This window comes from Poecilia reticulata, linkage group LG10 (genome assembly GCF_000633615.1).
Source record: "Poecilia reticulata strain Guanapo linkage group LG10, Guppy_female_1.0+MT, whole genome shotgun sequence".
In the NCBI taxonomy this organism is placed as follows: domain Eukaryota; kingdom Metazoa; phylum Chordata; class Actinopteri; order Cyprinodontiformes; family Poeciliidae; genus Poecilia; species Poecilia reticulata.
In genome coordinates, this window is record NC_024340.1 from 7,228,731 (window position 1) to 7,254,282 (window position 25,552).

Here is a 25,552-nt window from a genome sequence, read left to right on the forward strand (position 1 = left end):
GAAAATTGTACTTAAGTACAGTAACGAAGTACTTGTACGTCGTTACTTCCCACCACTGGATTTAATAATAAACATTTCCACATATCATCTCCGATATCCACCGGAYTCAGTTGTGCGATATGTCAGCTGTTTGGGATTCCCCTCTGTTCTTACATCACCRCGCTTTTTGATTGGCTACCTGTCACATTCAGCAGGTTGTATTCTCGTTTCCAGACAGGAAAAACCCCACAGGTTCCGATAAAAACTCCAAGACAATCCAAATTGGGTATATTCAGGATTTAGCGGGAACACCAACACCAACACTCTCTCATAACCCTCCTTCCTGTCAAACTACTTTCAAATAAAGGCCAGTAGAGCCAACAAAACCTACAAAAAAAAACACACRTGGACAAGGGCTGATGATTGGAAAAATCAAACCTTTTCTGACATTCCACGCTACAAAATAAGTAAGCTGATATCGGGTCGATATCAGTCAATTCTCAAATATCAGCATTGTAACACACTCTGTGTTACGATACAATACAATACAAAAATGTTTAATTTTGCTAGTAAAGAATAATCATGACAACGTTTTGTAATCTAAACCTGAAGGCCTGAAAATGACTTTAATGTCTAGAAATGTCATCTCTGGGCTGAAGTAGGCTTTAATGTCTTTGTTGTTTTTTTCACGTGACTGTAAAGAGTGTGCAGAAATCACTGCCTCTCTTCCAAGGATTCTGTAAATCCATTTTCATCAGTTCTGACACACTTTTCTCCTTTGTCTTTGTTCTACGTCCGACTCTGTTGCTTTCCCTCTGCAGCTCTCTGCGACATGCATCCAATGAGAGCTCTGTTTCTGATTCCTCGAAACCCCGCGCCCAGACTCAAATCGAAGAAGTGGTAAGCCTGTGAACACAACTCTCATCTGTACGCACATCACAGGGAAACAGGCAGCAGGCTTGAGGCTCTCAGGTGGCTTTTGTTGTGGGTTTTGTACATCTGASTATCAGACAACACACATTCAAGCTGTTTCTTTTCACAAAAAGCTCAGTGCTTGTAGACGTGTGACGATCACTGCAAGTTATTTGTCCTGTGTGTGAATTAAATTTACAGTGGTGTTTCTGCTGTAACTTTGAAACTAAATCGGGTTTTGATTTTTACCCTCTTTACATCAATCACTCGTCTTGCACTTCCTGCCCTTTCATGCATAATAGAAAAGCTCTTCTCATTGAACTCTGGACTGACACTAGCTGCTGTTTTTCATTCACTATTAAAACGATCAGAAAAGCCTTTTCTCCCGGCAGCTTTTAATAGCTACAGGAGGTCTTGGAGTGCAGAGCTTTGCTATGATTTTACCTGGAGGCCTCCCTGAGGCGGAAAAACGAAGCAACAACACACACATTGCTTTCCCTGCCCTGTTCAGACAATAGTCCCGTTCGACTCTCACAGCAATCTCTGATGGTAGATTTAGCCTYAAAGCCTCRCATCGACTTTACRATTTACACAATATTTTTCTGAGTGSTGAKAGGAATGATAAGCTGATTGGAGGTAAGTTGCCAGACAACTCTAGGAAATGTATAACAGCTWCTAGACACGGGTATTGATGTATTCATTATTGATTTGTCTGCTTTTTACATTGATGTGTTTTTTTTTTTTTGTTGGAAACTTCTCGGTCTTTAAATTGACGAGTATTTGAGCACAACTTGATTTAAACTTYTTAGCCTAAATTAAGCAACATATGCAATTTTATGTTACTTATTTAATTGTCATTATCTCAAATGTTTTAATTTTTTGTCAAAAAGCTTTTTTGGTTTTTATTGTTACAGCAAAAAAAAAGTCAACATAATTAAACCTAGAAGAATAGCATACAGCATCCGTCCATCCGTACAAYTATCAGCAGTCATGGTACATCAAACAAATTTAAAATTAATAATCAATAGAAGAGTTGACACTTTCAACTGTTTTTACTGTCTTATGTTAGTAAAATGTGCTAATATGTTAACTGGCTTTACTAAAACACCAATAATCTTTTTAATTTATTCTTAAACATTGATTAAAAATTAGATGTAACACTTTAAACAGTTTTTTTTTTACTATCTTATTCTAGCAAATAGTGCTTGTAGCATGGCAAGCCTTACAAAACAGCAATCTCAGGTTTGYAGTTATTTTTAAACATTGACAAAATAACAGTTGACATGTTCAACAGTTTTTGCTATTTTAAGCTAGTAAAAGCTGCTAATAGACTAGCATTACTAAAGCAGCACTAAAAAGTATTAGAATCGTTTTTAAACATTGACATTATTTTTAAACGATGGAAAATAACAGGTTGACAGTTTTTATGATTCAAAATGCTAGTCATAGTAATGCTAGCAAAAAGCGCTAATGCACTGCTAGCATTGCTAAAGTAGCAATCTGTGTGTATTGTCCACATAGCAGCTACCTGAACAAAAACTGACAAAAAAAATTCAATCCATGTCCAAATTCATTTAGGATTATATAATCATTTTTCTCATGACTGGAACAACACCGTGACAAGTCAATACACGTACACAAAGAACAGTATACAGAATCCATCCGTACAACAGCATCGAGCCATCTACATCAAGTAAATTTAAATTGGGGCACAAATTACATTTTGGATGCCTTCAGTTATTTGGATCTCGGCAGTTAATCCTTTCCTGTTTTCAGTCTTTTTGTGCAGAATCATTTTTTTATGTTTRATTCCCACARAGAGATGGCAAAGAAAAAAAGCCAAATGGTACTGATCACAATTGTTTTGTAAAAGCAATAAAAAGTGTAAAACATTCAAAAGAATGAATACAATTTATAGGCAGTGTATGTGTGAAGAGCTGGTACCTCATGACACTTGCAGCTGAAGCTAGTTTCTACAAAGTACCGACTGAGAGAATACAAACAGATAAAACATTTTTAGAGTTTCTTCTATAATTTTTTTCCAAAGCACATTGAAGTGTGTAGTTGTTTTTACATAAAATGTGAAAAAGGTCCATGTACTGTAGAATCATGGTACATTTACTCTAATAAACGCTGCAGCAGCTGAGCTAAATTTAGATGATTATAAAAAAGAATGTTAATTTCAAGCAKTTAGTGCAACACGTTRGACAGATTCCTCTGAATCATTTCTTTGCCTCGCTTTCCGCAGGTCGAAGCGTTTCTTGTCGTTCGTCGACAGCTGCCTGGTCAAAAACCACATCCACCGACCCGCCACAGACGCTCTGCTGAAGCACGCCTTCATCAGGGACCTGGCAAACGAGAGGCAGGTCCGCATCATGCTGAAGGACCACCTGGACAGAACCAGGAAGAAGCGAGAGAAGGGTGAGGGGATCCAAAACGTTTTAGGGTCTTTTAGGTCTTTTTGTCAAGATCCTCCCAGCTGCTGACCTGACTCCTGTCTGTAGCTGCATTTCCTTAACAAATGTATGAAAATCTTATGCCGAAAAAAGTCACAATATTGYTAGTAGGTGTTTCCATTAAGTGCAACTTAAAATATCATGTGAATAAGCTAGTGCATGTGACAAGACATTACAAATCGTGRCAGTGATGGATATAAACAGTTRCATCATATATATTCATAATCCAGCCATGGTGCTAGAGCTCATCATCAATCCGCCAATCAGGGGAGACGTTGGCGTCTTATTCAGGAGTTGTAACGACAAGCCCCACCTACTTGGGAGCGACTACGTATGTGCCATTTTGGTGAAATTGTAGTCAGTCATTTCACAAAATAGCTACGGATTCAACACATTACAATGACACACAACTTTTATGAACTGTGTGTCGCTGTGAGAGCTCTGGTGGAACGAGGTGAACATTGTTTGGAAAAAAAACAAAAACAAACCTTCATTCTCCTTCTACTTCCTCTCATCTTCTTCGGCATTTCCGCCAGTAGTAACATTTGACTGTTGGTCACATGACTCACGTGATGCAAAAAAAGTGTTTCCATTGCAGTTTTGCGACATACATCAACTTATATGTGACTGAAAAGCTGCCTCATCCCATCGCAAAATGTCTGATTGAAATAATTTTTTCTATAAATTGGTTTTTCCATTCAGCACATTTATTTTTGTAATTTCAATTTGCGCAATTTTATGGTTTGTGGAAGCGCAGCTAGTGTAAGGATTTATTTCCAGATGAATCCCTCACCACTTGAGTCTCCTTTCTCTTCTTGGGTGCTCTCTAACTCTAGATGTTCATCTACAACATGGGGAAATGTTTCACTTGGCCGCAGCCGCTGCCCACATTTTTACACTATTCCTCTTGGTGAGCTTTAAAAAGTCTTCACATTCTGATACCACAATCCTCTGCTACTTTTTTTTTTTTTCTTTTTGAAGGAAGGAAGCAGGGATTTTGGAGAGATGGAAACAGACACAGGGCAGCACAGCTGGAATGTGAAACATAGAGGGAGGAGCGCTGTTGTGAAAATAATTTATCCCCATTCTTTCCCTAGATGAGCTCGATGCGCGACGCCAACATCAGCCTGGCGTTTTTGTCTTCTGATGGATTTTGGCACGTTGTGAAAAAAAACCCTGATCAGATCTGTCAGTTTTATCAGAGTTTATTTGCAGAGGTGAAAAAAAGGCAGGAGAAGGAAGATGAGAAAGAGAAACGCTTAGAGGAAGGAAGGAGGAAACAGAATGGCCATCTGGTTCTAATCTCTGAGCTTCCAAAAGCACACTAAATGGCTGGAGACTTTCTGCTTGCTCTGTGTGTTTTGTGTGTGTGTTTAGAGCTGTCTAAGTGTGCATGCCCTACTAAATAAAATGCCTGTCTCATTATTGTGTGTGTGAGCTGCTGGGAAAAAAAAAATCAAAATCAAAAATAAATTCTCCGGATGTGATGCATGGGAGGATKTGTCGTCTTTGAGCGTCCTCAGGGGTGCAGTTTGAACAAAGATGGGTTGTGCTTTGTGAGATGCATCACCCAACGATGAAATTTAAAGCAACAAATTGCTCCTTTCTCCTCTACTTAGCCTAAAACTTTTATAACAACACGACTGGGGYAGAGAGAGTGTTCAGGAAAGGAAATGTTGTTGACCTTATTTTTCTATCATTCTGCCTTAACCAACTCCACCTGGGTTGTGTTACCTTTAATGTGAACATCTGGAGAGTCAAGTCAGTGTTCAGCTTTTGGCTGAGCTGCTCTCACAGCAGATGTTGTCCAAATGTTGTTACTAGAGCCTCATCTCCCCCYCMCCACCTCAGAACAATGATTTTATTCTGTTGGCTTCAGGAAAAACAACAAAACACTTCCTGTGTACATATGTGGCTGTAAAAGAAATATACTTTTGAGTAGGAATGTAGCTACCAGTTTTAGGTCATTCTGAATTCTCTTAAGAGTTTTACTTGAAGATSTAAGATGGGCATTAACTAGATTAGTAGCAGAGGCGATGCCACTGTATAAAGGAGTTTTATAATTATTTTTAAACATTGATAACCGAGTTGACACTTTAACTAAACCGTTTTTTACTATTATCTTTAGTAAGGAAATAGCGCTAGGAGCATGGCTAGCCTTTTTAAAACGGTAATCTCAGAGGTTTTGCAATTACTTTTAAACATTGACAATAACAGAGTTGACACTTTCAACTGTTTTTTTTCTATCTCAATCTAATGCAAAAAGTGCTAATACAGTTGTCATGAAGTGTCAGTCGGTAAAATATGACACTTTTAATGCGAAGTTGCTCTAAAAGTTGCATTGAAAATGCCAACTTTGCATGATTTTATAAATTATGATAATTTTACACAAAGTTGGCAATTTAATGGACTTTCAATGCAACCTTTAGAACAACTTTGTATTAAAAGTGTCATGACAACAGTCATAAACATTCATAAAGACTTCTTTATGTTCATGACAGATGTTCTGTCATGTTTATGACAATCTCATGTCAGTCTTATGCACACCCCTTCAAATAAAGTGTTAACAAATAAACTGAGTAAATTTGCTTTTTTTGTCTTCCTGTTTGCTGCTTTAAATCTCGCTCTGTGTCAGCTTGAACAAGTTGCAGACATTACATAGCATGTCCAGGATAATATACTTTTCTTTTAAATAGCTTCTTGAATCTGTATCTTTTCTCTGAATTTGTTTTGAGGCACATCTGCTGACTCTGTCTTCCTTTTGAAAAGGAAGTGTCAAGTGGCTTGGGTTTACTTTGTTTAGCGACTGGGGAAAAAAATTTTTTAGTTTCCGACCAACTGATCTAGCAAAAATTAGCTAGATCAGCTACACAACCAAAGCAGCTTTTGTTTGCTTTGGTTGGGAAGCAAACAAAATTGGTTTACTTTCCAATCGATTTCTGAATTGGTGTTACAGGTCCCTAACACCAACGACACAGATAGTTTTGTTTACATTGMTAGCTTTTCAATCCAACACGCTGTGCATCTATTTCTGGATAAAGTCTTGACTAACAGTGACCTCTTCTCTCATCAGTCCTTGGAATTGATCCCGTTTTTTTTTTCTGCTTATCTGCTTATTTTTCTGCTTTCTGGCTTCTGTTTATCCACCTGCTTTTTTGAGAACTGACTACAGATGCTCAGCAAGGTTATCTGGGGATTTTCCTCACCACTGATCCCAAGTGTCAGTGTTCTGATCTTTGAACCTTTTTGTTATCACTTTTYCCTCGAGACATGGACCTCCACCGTGCCGTAAACACAAAGTCCCATCACAAAATTGTTTCCGGATTGTTGGAAGAAGATGTTCTTTAACACAGTGTTTGTTGGTGGCAAAGTTCTTGGGCAGAATTGTGACAAACTCGAGTCACTTGGATTAGGACTAATTCTATTTCCAGATGTCCCAAACAATCGGAAAGGTTCTCTTTGACTCCAGATTTCCTGTCATTGATGTTTTTCTTGGACAAACTTTACTTCTTTGCTTCCCAACTTTGAGCAACGAATCYGTATCGCATTGTTTGGGAAAGTGTATCTCTTTTGTCTCTGGAAAAACAYTATATAACTTTATTGATGAAAAAAATATCTTTGCATCATAAAAAAAAAAGAAATATATCTGATAGAAGATTAAATGTATAGAATATGAACTGAATTCTAATCCTGCACCGCACAGCATTCTGGGCAATGCAGACAGAGGAAAGGCTTTGGATAAGCTAGGCTGGTGGGGCCAACTATCTCACTCACTTTTTGGTTACCTAGCAACGAAATGTTGAGTAACTTGTGCAGCAGCAGTTTCACATTCATCCGCCGTTTCTCACAACTACTTAAAAATAAAAATATGAAACAAYGCTGTGGAGTGAAAACTCTGGATAAAACAGGAAAGATCGTGCCTCCAGTTTGGCAGTATTTCAGATGTTCAAAACAAAAAACAAATCAATAATTATCCTCGCCTCGGGTTGGACCGATTCTTTTACAGCTCTGGCTCTTCTTGGTTAGGGATCTGTCCGTTCTGATGCTGCTGTGTGTTTGTGATAATCACAGAGCAGCTGATAATCAGCCTCTACCAACGTGAAGCTGAATTCTTCACCACTTTCTTTCTGTATTTCTCTCTGTTAGAGGATCCAGGCTATGAGTACAGCGGCAGTGAGGATGAAGAAGATGAGGTCGCAGAGGAGGAAGGCGAACCCAGGTAGTGGTCTGTTTTGGTTTGTCCATGTGGACATTCTGTCCACTATGTCCCTCTCTTGGTGTCCAACAACAGATGACCGATGGGTTGTCCTGTARCCCCTCCCACTCTGTCTTTAACCTGATCACTACCGTGTTGTTTGTTTACTTTTTCACCATTTCTCGCGCTCTTTTTTTGTTTGTTTGTTTGTTTATTTTTCCACTCTCAGCTCCATAGTGAACGCTCCCGGGGAATGGACGTTACGACGGGAGTTTCTACGGTTACAGACAGAAGATCGTCAAGGAGGCAGAGAGGGGGGTCATGTGGGGGGAGGAGGAGGAGCTCAACAACGACAACAGGCAGGTTGATTTCGTACACCTTCATACTGAGAAACTGAATCTGTGTTTGTCCTAAACTAAATTTCTTCTTAGTGACTTTGTTTTTCACTCAGTGTAATTTACTCCTGTTGTTAGCTAAACTAATGGATGCCCCAGTTACCAGCTTTCACTGGTAACCGGGGCAACCAGAAACTCAAAACTCCTATCTTTCACCAAGCAGTGAACACACCATGCTTAACCACTACCAGCAGCACTCTTTGGTGAGGAAGGTTTTACTGAGTGAAAAAGTTAACTATTTTCAACATAATTAAGGCTAACTCTGCTGACTGCTAAAGTAAGATGCTAAAGACAGTCTAGGCCTGGGGTGAMCAAAGTGTGGCCCGTGGGCCATTTGGAGCCCCTTAATTGTTTCTTTGTATCAACYGCTAGAAAGGTTGATATAGATGGAGACTTTTTTTTTTCTTTAATTAGAGCAAAATTATTACTGACAAATTGAAATRTTTAGTTCAACACAAAGTGTTTGTCTTTTAACAACCATGATTTTTGCTCTTTCATTTTTTTGTAAATAAAACCACATTTATCAACTGACTTCTACTCAGAAACAGACTTTAGAGAAACCAAATCTGTTTTTAATTCATTTGTTCAACCTTCCTTAATACAAAAAGCATTTCTGAAGAGACAGTGACCTAAGCCATATTCTCATAGCTGAGTAGAGGGYGAATCTTTTTCTTTGCAAAAGAATTTGCAAACTGGATGTCTTTCTTTTAAAAACTCTTCAAGTTTTGGATCTACAATTWTTTAAACGTCTCTTTATTACAGAAATAAAGTTAAACTATAACTATGTTTAATTAGAGTTATTGTAGACTTAGTTTATTATTGAGGAGTGAAAAAAAGGTGTGTTTTGTTTTGACCACGTTGCAAACAATCTGGACACTACTGGTTTAAGCTATCAACTCCATAATAATCGTCTTGTTTTATAGCAATTCTTCTCCCTCGCACACGGTGTGAAGTCACCTCTGCTCCTAAAAAAATAACTATTAATATCTGCTTCCAATATCAGTAAAGCTGTAAAAACTATTTTGAATATGCTTCAATTCTTTTTCATACTGCAGTTCTTAAGAAAACTTCCCATTTTGGCTRAAATTGGTGTTGATGGGCTGAACCTCTAGAAAAACCTGTATCTGGAAACAGACCACACATTTCTAAATGACGCATCAAAAAATATAATGTCTCCAACCAATTTGTGAAATATTGTCCCGATTCCCACTCATTAGTTTCACCACTTTAATTTAATTTGTTTTTTTTTATAGTAAAAATATCCCATCTATTTTAAAATAAAGAAAAAATGAACATATAATCCTCTTTTTTCCCCCCTTAAAATCATTACTAACTAAACCCCTCTCCTGTGTGGTAGCAGCAGCAGCAGCAGACACAGCGTTCGCCTACCAGAGCTAAAAAGCTCAAAAACATCATGATGATGCTGAAGCAGATAAAACATTTTCTGGGTGTAACATCTGAACACAAAGATAAGACGCCACGCCACTGGAAGCTCGCACATGCTCAGTCCTCATCTCTCTAGTCTCAGCAGAGTTAACCACATTACTGTAACATGGGTCAGCAATTAACACCAATCAGTAACCAGCAGTGTGTGTGCGTGTGTGCGTGCGTGCGTGCGTGCGTGTGTGTTTGGATCTCTGTGGGTATTCATGAATCTGAAACTGTTACAATTTTGCCTGTATTGAGCCAGAGCGWTCTGATGAAAGATTATTCAATGAGTGGAGTGAAGCCTCAGTTGTTTTTGTTTTTTAATTTCTTACTGCAAGAACAAAGTTGGGGATGGCAGTGGTAGCAGAAATCCATCAGATCCAGATGTCTGAGCAGGTTTTTCTTTTTCTTTCTTGTTGCTTTATGTGTGTTGTTGTTTTTAAGTTGGGTTCTGTGAACTAGTTCTGAAAGTGAGTTTCTCGCCCACAGTAAGCAGACGGATTTGCATTAAGAGGCAGGTGGGATTAGTGACAGGAAGCCACGCAAAGTGCTGCTAAGAATAGAACAATACGATTTCTAGCAATTGAATTAATCAAAACCTAAAACAAATAAATCAATCAATCAACATAGTGATTTAAATAAGTGCTAATTTGTGGTCGACTTTAGTGTTTTACTTCAACATCAGGTATTTTATTCCATCTATAAGAAACCTGAGAAATGACTCATTTACACTGTGTGGAGTTAAAAAACACAAGATGACAAGCGGCTATAAAGTAATGGATCTTTAGGTAAAATTAGATGACAAAATGTGTGGGTCTTGTTTGTTGTGTTTATACAKCAAACAAGAAAAAAAATAACATTGGAAATTACCAAAGTTACTAATAGAGAAAATGAAATAATACTGCAAAATTAAAATGCTAAGATTATCCTAAGTGGAAGTGAAAATGTGATCGAGTGGCTTTTATTAGTCAGAGGAAACAGCAAAAAGGTCAAACTTAAAAGTGGAGATGCATGTATTCAAGTGTGCTGAGTTGGTGCAGATGTTGTCCAATACATTTGTAATTTGTAACATTTATGTCTGTAAGTGAAATCAGCTTTGCTTTTCTGTATCGGATTGGTATCAGCCGATACTACACCTCAGATATCGGTATTGGAAGTGAAAAAAAAAAGGTCAGTGCATCTTCAAATGTTATTGAGTAGCTATGATTAGTTAAACAAAAAATCTAAATTTAAAAGTGAGAGTGCGAAAAAGTTCAGGGGTTGTGAATCCTTTTGTAAACATTACATGGTTTAAAATCACAGAGCAAGTTAATATTCTTAATAGTTACGCATTAGAAACATCCCTGATGAAACGGGAAGTAAAATCGGACTTGCTGTTTTTAAGAATAACTTTCTGAACTCCTGAATTTGGCCTGTGAGCAGCAGCAGCACCGGCAGCAGCTGGCAGAGCAGGAGCGGATCAAGCAGATTCTGGCCGACCGACAGAGGCGGATCCAGCAGCAGCAGGAGCAGCGGCAGAAGCTGGAGAATGTGAGTCACAGTTTCTATCTGCATTCAACATGGCTCCAACCTCTGAACCCTATCTGTCGCCTTCCATCATTATCATCGTCACCAAGCAGCTCACGTCAGCTGCTCTGCTGCGGCCAAAGTGTTTTTGCAACCTGATTGTTTTAATTTTTAAAAAGAAAAAAAAGAAAAGAAAAAAGACTACAGCTCGAGTCCTGATGTTGAAACGCTAAAAGAACAAAATRGTATCTGAAACATTCAATGCCTCTGCACTCCACAGCAGCAGAAGCAGCAGCTGACGGAGTGTGCCTTTCAGTGGGCGGAGCTTCAGGAGGTTTTTATGGGGGAGGAGTCTGATCTCCATGACAACAGAATCCTACTGGAGGAGAAAAACAGGAAGTGTGACAGGAGACAGGTAAAGATTATCACCAATACCCCATTAGAATTTGTTTCAATATCAAGACCGATACAGATATTAATATCCAATCACTGCATGTCTACCTGAGGACACCAATTACTTAAAAAAAAATTTATTTATATCATTGAGCTGCACACTCTAATTGGGTGTTATCATATTTTAAAATTTACTGATATTTATTGTTGCTATTGTGAAACAAAAAGTGGCAAAAATGGTAAAAAAAATAAAAATGTGTATATATATATATATATATGTATAGGTATTCTGTTTTTTATAAAACATTATTAATTGGAATTTATTTGTACAACTATAAATCAATATTCATATTGTACTGAGAAATCTTTCACAATATATGATAAACGATACTAAACTGAACATAATCAGATGCCCGACTCCAGAAGAAGATATGACATTTAAAACACGGAGTCGTGAAAATAACTGGGTCGTCCTCCTCACATCCCCCGATCTACCCATCAGCCTTCTCAACATCTCAGCAGAGGAGAAATACAGACAGGAAGTTGGGTTGAAGGAGAAGAATGAGGAAGCCGCTCTGTGTCATATGTCACCAGCACAGAGGAAGTGGCATATATATGTGAACATGACAGACATGTAGCAAGATGCATGACTTGAACTTCGACTTAGAACACTGAAATTCATTTTTAAAAAAACACACACATTAGGAACAGAACACAGAATGAGTTTAGGTTATTTTTCTTTTGTTTCTAATTAAAAAGTTTATCTTCTCATTTTCTACAAAATATCTGACATTCTCTCAAAATGTAAGTCAACCCGTAGAAATAATTCCAACTTTCTTTTGAAAATGTGTTGGAAAAAACAAAAACCAAACAACTTGGCGTGACAGCCGAAACCAATCTTCCTATTCTGCCAATAATTTCAACACTGCTCTTGTCCAATGATGCAGACCGACCGCTGGGTTTCAGGAGGTCTACATTCAGGGTCTTTTCAGACCTGGTAGTCCGGTAGACTCAGTTTGATTGGGGACCAAAATTGCAACATTTGTTGCATTTGCAGCTGCTGTGGTTCTCTTTCACTATGCATTGTGTCAAACAAGCCAATCCCTTTGAAAAACCTGTTCCCCTCCTCGCCTGTGGTGGCGCTACACCAAGAACTACTGAAGGAAACGACACAAAAACTTCTGAAGACACGAGCACAGCTTTCTTCTTCACAAAATGTAAACAGAAATTTAGTTGGATTCTCCTGGTTGTGCTAGACTCGCACGTTTTATCAGATTGTTTTTCCCAGAATGCCCTGCACTGTAGTCCACTTCCTGCTTTTTTCACATATACATTCAAACTGCACCAGMGTTCATTTCAACCAGACCGAGACCCAGGTTTTTAGGCAGACCAGAGGTCACTTTTCTTTTCTGATTTAGGACTAACACCTAAAAAACTGGATTTTCCAGACAAACGAACTAGAGTTCAGTTAAAGCAGAGCTGGTGTGAATTCACCCTAATAGACCCTCCTGAAATATCTATCATCCCATTATGCTCTGTATGTTTAGTTTCATCGTAGATGCKGCAGTAAGCAGTCACCGACTTCAGCATGGTGCTTCATTAAGTTTTAATGCATCAGTATTTGATTACGTGACACGCTCAGTGAGTGTGTGATGTGATGTTTTGTCAGATAAAGATGTGAAATGGTGCAGTGACCATCTTGCACATCAATTCCTACAGCAACCAGAAGTGTGTCAGCAGGGAGGGGAAGCTTGATTAAGCAAGTGTTAACAGGAAAAAGGGAAACGACAACGTTGAAACAGACGTCTCCGATGTAGTCCACAGATCCTCCTTGTCCTTATTGGCTTGTTATCAGGACAGGAAGTGTGACTTCCTTTATATAGACATACAACCTGCAGCTGGACGTATTGTAAACTTTGTCTGAATGCTAGTTATTAGGTCATATTTTTAATCAAGTCTGTTTCCTCCCACTGCGCTGTTCTACCTGGGCATTCTGACCGTCTCTCTTAGATGAGGAGAAATGTGTCCAGTTAAAGTCCAGTTGTTTTACTCATCCTCTAATTTTTGGCTTGTCCTGAAAGCAGGCCAGCGTTGAGTTTTCAGCCCTCAACTCGATTGAAAACTAGTAATATTAAAAACTTTTATCTGAACTAGAAACCTATCAGTTCAAGTGAACTTTTCCCGATCTGCCAAAGCTAAAGAGGCCAAATGTCCGACCAGAATTAGAGCAGAAGCTCATTTAGTAAACCTGCTTCTATATATTTGAGTCTGTACATTTAGTTTGGCCATGTCTRGATTGAAGAAAATCCACAGAAAATCCTGTCTGTCCAGTTCTGGTTTTCAGTTTTATTATTGTTCCAACATGGGGGGAAAAGACGGTTATCCTGATGATGATTATACAAAGCTTTCTAATTCAACCAGCATGTGTCTGTTAGTGACGTAATTTCTTCTTTCACGCTTCTTTGCTGTAAAGGTCCTGTGATTCCTACCTCATCCCCGATAGTTTACACTTTCCCACCGCAGCTGTGTGATCAGGGCTAAGCCGCCGCCACGGCTTAAGCTCTGACRAATGTGACCCCTCAGGTTCAAGCAAACACAATTTAAAAGCAGCGGTGCAATCACTGCAAACATTTAAATCTGGTAATTACCCGTCGTAAATGTTACAAAAAACATGCCCACTTTAGGGTGTTTAGATTTTATTTTTTTTATTTTTTTTTCTGCTTCAGGAGAAATTTTCAAAAATGAGGTCACAATAAAATATTTAGAGTTGAGAGCGCAGGCTAAAAAGCTCCACGCTGAATATTTTAGTTCCCACCTCAGAATCCTACCAATTACTATAACCGCTGTTTACAGCGTTCAGGTCTGATCAACGGAAAATCCACGACGGTGGGAGTKTAGATTTCAAACTAAGTTTAAAAAAAATCTGTAAAATTCTAATGCAATTCTAATTCTAATGGACATACTGATGGATTTTTATTTAATTTAATTATTTTTTTAACGCATGGCTGCCTGTTTAAAAGTGCGTGTCCGTGTGTGTTTGAACAGGATCATGCTGGCAGACAGCGGAGTGACAATGTGTCAGTAAGGCCTCTAGACTCCACAGCAGAGCAGGTAATAAAGCTTTTCTTGTGCTTTTCCAATTACATGGTGCTAATTCCTCTGATTCAGCTACAAAGGAGTTGAATACTTTTTTTTTCTCCTTTTATTTATTTATTTTTTCACTTTTTCCTACCTAATGGACCACTAGTTTGGGGGGGGGGGTTCATCTAGTTTTACCTCATTCTGTGGTTTTAAAGACGATAATTGCCATTTCCATTCAGGACTGCATGGAGCCCCGAGTTGAGTTTCTCTTTACGTTTTCACTTTTTTTATGCATCAAAAGCTTTTAATCGGGTCGGATATGAGACGACGACTTCTTCTCTTTTGTGTAATCGCTGAAGGCTGATTTCCGAGAGAAAAGCCTTGAATGTTTTGGTCCCCGACTCGGACAGATGGGAGATAAAAACGAAGCGTGCGGGTGAAGCTAAGCAGAAACATGAAAGGGAAACCCAGTRAAATTGTGCGCTTGTAATTGAAAGTGTTATAAATAGACTGGAGGGGGGGGGGGGATTTATCCTGTCGAAGATCTCCACGAAGCAGACGCTCAACAACTTTTGATATGTTTTGGTTTTTTTTGTTGTGCAGACTGAGTGGGACAGCGGTSATGGGGGGGAGMAGTGTTCTACCACCACTTTAAACCGGTGTTTATCACAGCATGCCATCACTTTTGTTTTAAACCCTCGCTCTTCATATCCGTCCTGTCTCCGCTGAGCCCAGCGTGCCGCCTCCCCTCCCCTCCTCTCGCTTGCCTTTTTTTTTTTTTCCGTCCATCCCTGCCTGAGCCGGACACAGTGGGAAACCTTTCTTACTTGTAGCGTGTCTCTTTTAACTCCACTCCCAGAATCGTACCTTCTGATCTCASCSGGAGAGGCTTTAGACGCACAGATTTATCAGAAAAAAAAAACTCGCCTGGATTCACCGTCGCTTTTTGATACGCAAACACTTTTTATCTACTAACCGTTTTTAATTCCTCTGTGACTCCCTGCAACCCTACACATGTACATATGGATCTCAACTGGGTCGTACGGTACTGCTAAGAGTTCAGATTTATGTGGTGTCAAAAATGAACCATGATAAATTAAACTTAAAGGGGCAGTATTATGTTTTCCTGGCACATGGTGCCATTTTATAGCACAATATGGTAACTAAAGTAACTTAAGTGAAATATGGCTTAAAAGAAATTTGACATTGGAATTCAACACCTTGAAATTGGGCCTCTGTCTCTTTAAGAAACTCATGCTTTTTCTGAAACTCCACAATCGCTCCTTTATTAACCCTTTAGCAATGTTTTTCTCAGCATTGCTCCTATCATCATCATTATATGATGATGAACTGATATGCAGTTCCACCGGGTATTTGCTAATTGTTGCTGACTAGTCTGAAGGAGCTCATGCTGTAATTATCCCACCATCATGTTTTACTAATCATATTGTGTTATTTTTATTATAAAAAGGACTGTTTTTATAATAACGGTCCTTTTTTTAAAGGTTTTGGAAAATTTTGGTCCAAACATTTACATTATGCWTATAATTATCCTACAAGACATTTCCATAATAATTTGTAATGCTACCCTAATTCTTTAGTCCATCACTATGGAGAACAAAGGAGGTCAGTGAGGTTATAGTCAACCTCTAGATCTGTTGACAAGTTAATACGAGCAGGAAAAATATTAGAAAACGCTTAACCAAATCCAAAAAGATGCTCTGACTCGGTATTCGTTTAATGGTGTTTTCGCTCTCGCAACTTTTTTTGGCTCCCTCTCCACCCCGCCCCCTCGCATTCTTATGTTTTCTACTTGTAATAATAAACAGCGCACTTGAGCGCACTCKGTGTCGAACAATGCTGAACAGCAACGGGGAAAGCATGCTGGGTATTTAAAACCTGCGTGCCAGTCATACAGAAGAAAACTGCATTAGGTCTCAGGCGTTTTCCTCTCCAASGCAGGGTTGATCCAAATCTTCCCCTCGGCGGTCTGACGTGTGAAAGCCTTGCTCATGTCCCAGTTTGACTCTCTGATGGCCTGCAGTGACCTTTCTCTTGGTGGAGTTTACTTTGAAGAACCCTCACTGTGGTCTTGGTGTTCGTCCTCCAGAGAAGTGAAAATGCGCATCGACACCATGTGGTACCTTTTTGCCAGATGATCTGATTTTGGACGTCTACCATTTTGTAGCGCGATTGCGTTTGTAGCGCAGAAAGTTGTTTCTGCTAAATTAGAAGACAGAGGACTTCTTTAGCTCGGGGCTGTGCTGTTTCTGCTCTACATGTTTGTCTAGGTGTKTGTTTGTTTTGTTTTTATTTCTGTTGGTCACATCCTCCCCAGCTTAATGATCCAGTGCTTGCTAATGAGCTTTCTGTCATGTCACTGCTTTGTTTTCTTCCTGGTTTTCAAAAGCTGGCAGCGACGTGCAGTACAGATAAAACGCATCATCATCTCTTGCATTTTTCTCTCATCAACTCAAAAGCCTATTTTTTTATTACAGAAAATGTCAGATGGTCCCATTTAGGACCATGTTGCACTTTGCAACATTTACCAACCCATTTAATAAATTGTAATGTTATTGAAAAGTCAATTTATTTCAGGAACTATAGATACGTAGCATGTCATTGTTACGTCATGCAAGCGCACTATAGAAGACGAAAAGACGATTCTTGTACTTGCCATCCGTAGCCGAGTTGTCACGGACCTCAGTAGRACAATTGCGTTAACAAAATGAAACTACTTGTCAGATTTCTATTTATAAAATAAGAAAACTAAAATCAAAACAAAAAGCCCCATTAAAAAACGGAGAGGTTTGTGGTTGTGATATTAAAATGTGAACAAGTTCAACAGGTGTGACAACTTTTGGCATGTTTTTATGTTTTAAAACCTAACAACCATGTAGCATGTTAAAATTGTTCACTTAGATATTACTTTGCTGCAGTCGTTTTCAGTCTTTGTCAGTCTGTGTGTGCTGCTTTCCGTGTCTGCCACTTAGAGAGCCGTGGCTCCCAACCCGCCGCTTCAGCACAAGTCCCAGCATTCACAGCTTCAGCCGCAGCCTAAGCCCCAGCCTCAGCCTCTGGCTMAGCATCAGCAGCCCTCGGCGGGCCGGAGGTCCCACCGCACGCTGCCCAAAGACCAAACCCAGCTCCTGTCACTGCAGCACGACCACAGGCAGAAGGAGAAGGAGAGACAGCGGCAGAGGGAAGTGCCAGTGGCCCCAGTCCAGAAGTTATCAGTTTTTAGTGGCCACAAAGCTGCTGCCGCCGCTGCTACTGCTGCTGCTGCTGCTGCAGGCTCACCTGGCCGCCCTGCAAACACCCAGCGCACCGCGGTAAACTCAGAACGCTTTATCATGTCTGAAACACACTTACGTTTCCTCTCTAGGTTCAGAGGAACTMCGATTTCTTTCTGTATTCTACCTTACTCACCAGTAACTCCCCTCTGCTGCTGATGAATAATAAATTCTGCAGAAAAACAGAAGGAATAGAGAGAATTTGAATTCAAAAAGGAAGTGGTTGCTGCAGCGTCTGCGTGTGAGCCAATGGAAACAGTCAGGGCTCTGCTGTGAAGCTGATGATTTCATCTGGTCAGGATATTTTTCATGCCAGCGAACGCAGACACACACTGACTGTTTGTCTGGTGTTTCAACACGTGGGTTTTTTTTACCTCCATTCTTATCGCCTCCGCAAAACCAGACAGGAACTGTTTACTGCTGAAAAAAACAACAACAAAAAAAAACACTTTTCAATTTTCAGAAGCATTTATCTCCAGACACCTGTTACAGGAATCAACGTTTTGCTCCCAGTGTAATGTCTTGCAGGATTTGTTTACTTTATCTGCAAAGTAACATGGATTGGAAAAAAAAAACATTAACTTCTGACTCCTATCCACATGGTGATGTAAAATACAAAATTATAAGCTAGAAATATATAGGTCTTAAAACAACACCAATAGGCTGAGTTATAAATAATCCTAACGCCCTTCATTACAGTGTCTTGCAGAAGTTTCCACCCCCTTTTTATGGTTTCACACTGCAGTGCCAGACCTCATGTATTTTATGTGACACTGTTGTGAAATGGAAAGAGAAGTCAATTACAGTTAAAATTTTTATTTCACAAATTCAAATCTGAGATGTACAAGATGCATTATTCTCAGAGCCCTTTACTCTAATACCCCTGAATAAAATTAAATTCATTTGAAAAATGTAAGTTTTACCTCAGATCCATTAATTGCAGGTTGTTGTTTTTTTTGTTTTTTTTCTCGTGGTAGGATCTGTATAGTTTTTTTTCTGTCTGGCAAAAGTTTGAGTCGCCACCAGACATCTTCTTTGCATTCTGTGACTGAAGGCAGGTCTTTAATTTTGCCTTGACACGATTATTTAATCTCATGKTTATGAGGTTTTTTTTCGCGTGACTTGATTTTATTTTTCTGTTTTTTTTCTCGAGGGACTTTCTGTCAAGTTGTCAGGTTTGAGTCACACTCAGACATCTTAATTGCCTTCTGTGACTTGATACGATTGAGGCTGCCATTAAATCACTGTTAAGATACCTCAGCCAGCTAGCTAGTTTTTTGCATCTATCGTGATTAAGTGCAACTCTATTTGTACATTTCTATGGAGATGCAGGTCTTAAACTCCATTTATAGTAGTTTTAAAAAGTCTAAGTTGAGTTGGTGGAACCTGCAGAGAGCCACATTGTGACTGACTCAGTGCACGCACAATGGGAAAGAGAGAAGTCTTAAAGGGATTGTTAATCCGGTTTCAGATGGAGCTCCAGGAATCCCAGTTGGCCAGGGTGCTGCTGGCTGCCGGGCTTCCCAGTCAGATGCACTCCAGGCTGGGCTCTGGAAGCAACTCCAGTCCTTGTACCCCCGCCATGCAGAGAGCTCACTTCAGCCAGGTACGCACACCCACACACAAGAATTTCTTGGCTTTAAGTGATCATTTATTTGGACTAAACTTTATAAATAATCCCCTAGAATGCCAATCTCATGTCCAGCCGCGAGGCCCCTCACAGCAGCTCGATGTCAGACATGGCCATCTCCCCGCTGTCCCCTTTCTCCCCCGTATCCCCGACCGATGACGTCTTCTGGGACTCCGAGGCACCRCCTAAAGTGAGTATCATCTGCCATCGGCTCTCCAGCAGCGCAGTCGGGGTTTCCTCTCCAGCAGGTCCGGCGGCCGGCTCCAATGAGCCATAAAACCCAACAGATGTGGGATTTGTTTTGTTCCGCCGGCCGCCACAAGAACAGGAAGTCGTCGTGTTTTGGCACGCCAGTCACAGGACGTCACTTGCATCACACGYGCACCGGCGAATGCGTTGTGCGTCTTGTGTTCCAGTCATACAGCGATGAGGAAGTGGCGCCCACAGGACGGGTTCGGTGTAATTTAGCCGCGAACGCTCGCACTGTACAAAAAACCAAATCATTCACTCTTCTCCCCCCAGTATGTGGTCTACAAATACGGCTGCATGTAAAGTCACCAACCAAACTCTATAAGGAGATGATAAATAAACTAATAACTGCAACAGGGAGCGCTCGGTCTGTTTGCTGTTGTGTTGCTGAACTAACAGTAGCGCATATGGAGCCGATGGAGCGTTTAATAAGTCAATGCTCTTTCTTACACCGTGGAGGTTGTGCAAAACCAGCAGCAGGTTATGAAAACACTTTCTTCAGGGGGATCAGCTGCATAAAGAATCCTAAAAGTCTAAAGTGAAACAATTTAGCAGCTGAACAGTCTTCTGCTCCTGCCTAAAGACATTCTCACAAAATCCCCCACTAAGGCGTTTTGTAATCTTCAACAAAGAAAAGAAGTGTCGCTCTAACCTGCATGTGTAGTTGGAGAGAAAGCAGAAAATACCCTGTTTGCTTTGTGTGCGTGTGTATGTGTGTGTGTGTGTAGGGTGCGGGCAACTTGTAAGATGTATACTTGTATAGGTATTCCCGCAGCTCTTTTTCTTCACTGTCGGGCGTGTCTTCCTCTTTGTTAGCGTGTCATGTGACCCAGGACGCAGGCGGTCAGAAGGTCGCCTGCTGGTGGCCCAGATAGATGTTTTTATTGAAATCAGAAGCTGAAAGTAGGTTGTTTTAAATAATACATGATATAATTTGATGTATTTTACATATCAGACCAACACAAAGTCGTTCATAATTTCAAACTGGGAGGTATTTCAATCGGGGTTTTTTTGTTTTTTTTTACTAATATAGATCTGAAAAGTGTGGTGTGCCTTCGTTTTCAAATCTTAAAGTCAATATTTTGTAGAACCAAAAATTCAAAATCTCCGTTTAGAATTTTTTKGGGGTTTCTTTGGTTTAGGATCAAAAAGACTCTATAGAAATTCTGAATTGAACTTCTGCTAAAGGAAGGAAACCACCCAGAATAATACTGCCAAGAATATGTTTTGTGGTAAGGCTKGTTGAGTTCACAGTCATGTGGAGTGCTGATGTGTTTTTTTCCACATATAATTTTGGTCTAACTTTACCACACGATCTTATTCTATGTTATTTTTTTAAATAAAAAAACTGCCGCAGGTTGCAAACCCCCTGGTTTAGGATTTCCATGTGCTGCAGAAATTTGTTTTTACTTTTTTTTTTTCATTAAACCTTAATTTAACCAGATAAAAAAAAAACATCTTTGAAATCAAGACCTCTTTCACAAGGACGACCTGTCCAAGAAAGGGGGTAGCACACGCCGTGGTGGACAAAGCAAATAGACAATGATGGYAAAAAAATGAACAATGGACAATAAAATGCAGTCGTAATGATGCTAATTCCACAAACCGTAGGAGACTTTCTCGACATGATATTTCTCTAACCAGTTTGGGGACTTTGCTTTTCTATCTTCCAGGTCCCAGAACGCACAACTTCAAAATTTTACTGCAGAGAGCTGGTGATGGGACACAAGAGGACGGCTTCAAGGTGAAGCTCCACTTCATGATTTCCTGAAACAAGATCTCTGAATAGATATAAAGATATTTAAATTTGGTAGCACCTGTATCTTCCTGTTGCTAGATTTATTGCTGTGAAAGAAAGAGCAGGAGTTTTTAAAGAGATAGAGGCCCAATTTCAAGGTGTTAAATTACAAAGTCAAGCTTCTTTTAAGTCATATTTGATATTTATAGCATTTTTATACCTGAAGATAACATAGTTACTTGGTTTTGCTATAAAATTACACTATGTGGCTGGAAAACACATAATACTGCCCCTTTAAATGAGTGTTTTGTTCTGGGACCAGTCAGGTGTATGGCATGTGTGTGTGTGAGAGAGAGAGAGAGATCTTTCAATATAGGATTTAAAAAATATATATTTTAGTTTTTCTTGTCTCTGCCCTARCACATTAAATGCTATATAACCTAACTGCTATTAGTTCCAGATATAATCTGCATGCTATATATTTTAATTACAGTGAGCATTTAACTCCCTTTTCTTTCATTTACTTTGGACTGTATTTATTATGAGGCCATATATCACATTCCAGCTCAAATCTTTGCACCCCCTCCACCTCCCGTTGAGAGCAGCTGGCCATGAGCAGATCAGATCAGTTTAGCTGGGATGATTGCCGTGAATTAGATGAAAATAACAGTGAGGAAATGGGGCCTCTGCACTGACAGCGTGAAGGATTTGTTTTAGATTGTGACACAGATGTTGATCGTAACTTTTCTTCTCCCCCCCCCCCCCCCCTCCCTCCGTTTCTCTCTCCCTGGTGCGTGTCTCTGTCGCCATCTAGTGGCAGTCCGGTGTCGGTGGCAGACCGGAGCGGAAGGTCTGCGTCTCAAGGAGGCTGTTTGTCGAGCAGCAACCACCCAGGTGCGTGCTGTCCAGATATGCTGCTCTGTGGGGTCTTCAAATGAGAAATTTTAATTTGTGGTTCTTTTTATAAAGGTAAATTAAAATAGAATTATGTCTATTGGACTAAACTGACTCAGTATTTGTACTTGAGTAACTACTGATTCTTATGCAGTCTTAAGCAGCATGGATTTCGTAATTTTGAGTTTCCAGACTGTATTCCTTGTTTTATAATCTACTAAAAGACAAAAATATATATATTTCTGTAAAAAAAAAAATGCTTTATTTGTTATACACATCAAAACCCAGGTTTCTAGTCCAACACATTAATTTCTTAATTTGTTTTTGACAGTTTAAATACCTACAGAACAAAAAAGTGAAATTTTACAACATTTTTTGTTCTCTCCAATCTCTCAAATCAAAGTCTGAATCCGTGGTTTTGGTCTAGACATCAAAGCATCAGCACTGTTTTTGACATTTTTAACACATACACACTATTTTCTTCAGCTCTTTTTTGTAATATTTAATACATACACGTTTCTGTCCTCGCTGTGTGACGTTAAACCAGACCAAACTTCTCTTGTTTCAGCTCAGTTAGAGTTACCAGTTCATGTGAACTTCTGGTTTCGACAAAATAACGGCTTATCATCGTACTCGATATCTGACTCTTTTTGAGCTTTTAGCACATTCCCCAAGCATAATATCAGACTTTTGTCCGACAGCTGTGGTTGACATCTGTGTACAGCTTAGAAATGAAGCGCTGTGATTGGCTGAGTGTCATAGCATCACAACCCTATAAAGAGAAATGTTTGYTGTTGTTGTTACAAAGCCCACAGAAGCCAGATCTCTGTGGAATCTGTAACCAGTCATAGCAAAGCAAAGAAATAAAGCAAATATCTTGTTTGTGTAGGATAATCTGCTCCACATTTAATACACTGCAAAAACACAAAATCTTACCATGTATTTTGGTTTAGTTTCTAGTCCAAATATCTTAATACACTTGAATTAAGGTAAAACTAAMTTATAAGTGTCTTTTCAGCAAGATATCAGTTTGTTTTAAGTCAATWATTACTTAATATTGATGAAAAAGTACTTTCTTTGTTCTATATTTTCTATTTGMACAATAAAGTTTTTCTGCGGGACAGGGGGAAACAGAGCGAACGTGAGGAAAGGAAACTTAGATGCTGTGTAAACGGCCTTCACATATTTCAAAATATGATCATAAATATAAACATCTAACTTCTGTTAGATGTTACTTACTTGGCTAACTTACAGCCAAGTAAGTTAGCGCTTTGGAATTTATCCGGAAAAATTAATTGAGGGGAAGCTAAGTGCGCAAAGCATTTTCAAAGTTAGCAAAAACGCTACTGCGCTACACGAAAAAATGAGGTGTGTTCTCAGCTCATTAGCGGAAGTGTGCCACACTGTTCACTTTATCTAAAACTGCTCCTTGGTACTGAAAACSCCCATCTTTGAGGCATCTTCAATCAGTGACAGCTTCCACACTGAGGAGTTTTGCTGTTAGATCCACCTGGTAGTAGCATGGAGGTTTACATGGAGTGGTTTACAAATAAACCCAAAAAACAGATTTTTCAGTTTCCATCATTCTGGTCACTAGTCAAGCTGAACAATCCACCAGATCCGATCAACATCGGGTTCTTAGTTGRACTACTGTGAATCTGGAGTTTTGAAAGCTAAAGTCAGTCTGTACGTTTCAGGCCTGTTCAAGCTTGAAAGTCCTCTGCTGCAGCACCGCCTGCAGCAGCAMAGGCAGACTGACGACACATCCAGTGGACATGCACAAGTAAATAACCCCTTTTTTTCTTACATCTTGCTATTATTTAGGTTTGATGTGTTTTTTAACGCTAGAGAACAAAAAAAATGTTGCAGTTTTATTATCATGCARCCCAAATGTAAACAGATTCTGTTTGTTGTTTTAGTCVTGTTTTTAGCTTCATCTGTGTCTAATCGTCTAGTTTTTTCTTTGCCATTCTGACTCAAATGTTTTCATTSCACAAAGGGAGTAAAAGCTGTTCTGGGGCGGCRTAACAAGGCCACCGAGTACTCCTCGTCCAGCGACGAGTTTGGCAGCAGCGACGATGAGGAAAGAACCAGGTGAACGGCTGCAGGATTTRATATTTCTGAGAAGGTTTAACCCCGAGAAGTACCATCTATGGCTTTTTTTTAATACCTGAAAATAATTTGCCTTTCCTGAAAGTTTGATGATTTAATTGTTGATCATGTTTCGACTGATTCRTTTAACCACATCCTTTCACGCGGTTCTGAAATGCCCACCTCTGTCCTTCAAGGTCCGGCCTGTCCAACGGAAAAGGGAAGTACTTCAGAGGAATCCCCGACGGCATCGTGCTGCAACCCCACCACAATCTTAACCAGGCACCTACAAACACAACGATGAACTCCCTTTTCTAGRATTATCCAGCCTCCTGACGTTCTTCTCGGTTCCACAGATGTCCCGGTTGGGTTCGGACGACACCTACCTGCTGCCGGACCTCCTGCAGAAAACCTCCAGTCCGGTGCACAACGCTCTGAGCCAGCACCGCACACGAGAACTGAACTACTCGCTTTCACCCACGGCTCCCGGATCCCCGACTCTGCAGGATCTGCATGTGAGCTCAGTCAAACGAAACCAAAAGGTGGCCCTGAAGCGCAAACCACATCAACTAACCACTGCAAATTGAAAAAACACATGTTCAAAAACACATTAAGCACAGCTACAAGTTAAGAAGATACTAAAGAGGTAGGTCTCAGTGGGAAATCTAAGACATCACTGATTAATGACGGAGCTTTTGGTTTTAGAACCCAAAGTTATTCTTTCTTTAGCACTTTTGTTGAAAATTTGTTACCAATGATACAAATGCAACTAACATATCCAAGAATAATTTGAGTTGGGACAAACTACGGAGCTCRGCTTCGTTCTTTTTCACAGTTTGGACAGTACATWCTGTGACTTTTTGCTCATCTAAACAGGGAAAGCAAATGCCAGAAAAACTGAATTTGTTCTCTCCCACTTTCCCWCTAAGACCTGCCTCTTCCATTYTGCTAATGTTGTGTTTTCTTAATTTGTAGTTGTGCTTAGTTAATGCTGTTGTGCTCTTCAATTTGTAGTTGAACTTAGTGAATTGTTGAAGTGGATTGCACTTCAGGGCCACCGTATTTCCCTGACAAATTTTTATTCTATATCTTTGCCATTCATTTATTGTAGAGTAAATGGATAAATAACACCAGTGGAAATTGGGCGGTAGATGATACTGTTGTCTGATTCTGATAGATGTGAGAAGTACTAACTGTTTGGGGGTTTCTTTGGTATTTGAATTACACAATATGTGGCATCACTTCCATTTATCCACCAGAGGGCGGTAGTGGTGTAGTAATACCAATTCAGTAATAACAAAAGTTGTCAAAA

The 25,552-nt window shown here is 39.6% G+C and overlaps 1 protein-coding gene across 1 annotated transcript in view; it reads left to right on the top strand.

The window, feature by feature from the left end:
* Positions 1–25,552, top strand: part of LOC103471065 (mitogen-activated protein kinase kinase kinase kinase 4-like) — a 65,035-nt gene that overhangs the window by 30,374 nt on the left and 9,109 nt on the right. Inside the window, exons 9-24 of the mRNA XM_017307005.1 lie at positions 801–879; positions 3,140–3,312; positions 7,494–7,566; positions 7,772–7,901; positions 10,788–10,895; positions 11,152–11,286; positions 14,310–14,375; positions 17,339–17,677; positions 19,110–19,244; positions 19,324–19,458; positions 21,191–21,261; positions 22,070–22,149; positions 23,847–23,932; positions 24,149–24,243; positions 24,438–24,522; positions 24,597–24,795. Of these exons, the coding sequence (XP_017162494.1) occupies positions 801–879; positions 3,140–3,312; positions 7,494–7,566; positions 7,772–7,901; positions 10,788–10,895; positions 11,152–11,286; positions 14,310–14,375; positions 17,339–17,677; positions 19,110–19,244; positions 19,324–19,458; positions 21,191–21,261; positions 22,070–22,149; positions 23,847–23,932; positions 24,149–24,243; positions 24,438–24,522; positions 24,597–24,795 (1,989 nt within the window). The remainder of the gene's footprint in view (positions 1–800; positions 880–3,139; positions 3,313–7,493; positions 7,567–7,771; positions 7,902–10,787; positions 10,896–11,151; positions 11,287–14,309; positions 14,376–17,338; positions 17,678–19,109; positions 19,245–19,323; positions 19,459–21,190; positions 21,262–22,069; positions 22,150–23,846; positions 23,933–24,148; positions 24,244–24,437; positions 24,523–24,596; positions 24,796–25,552) is intronic.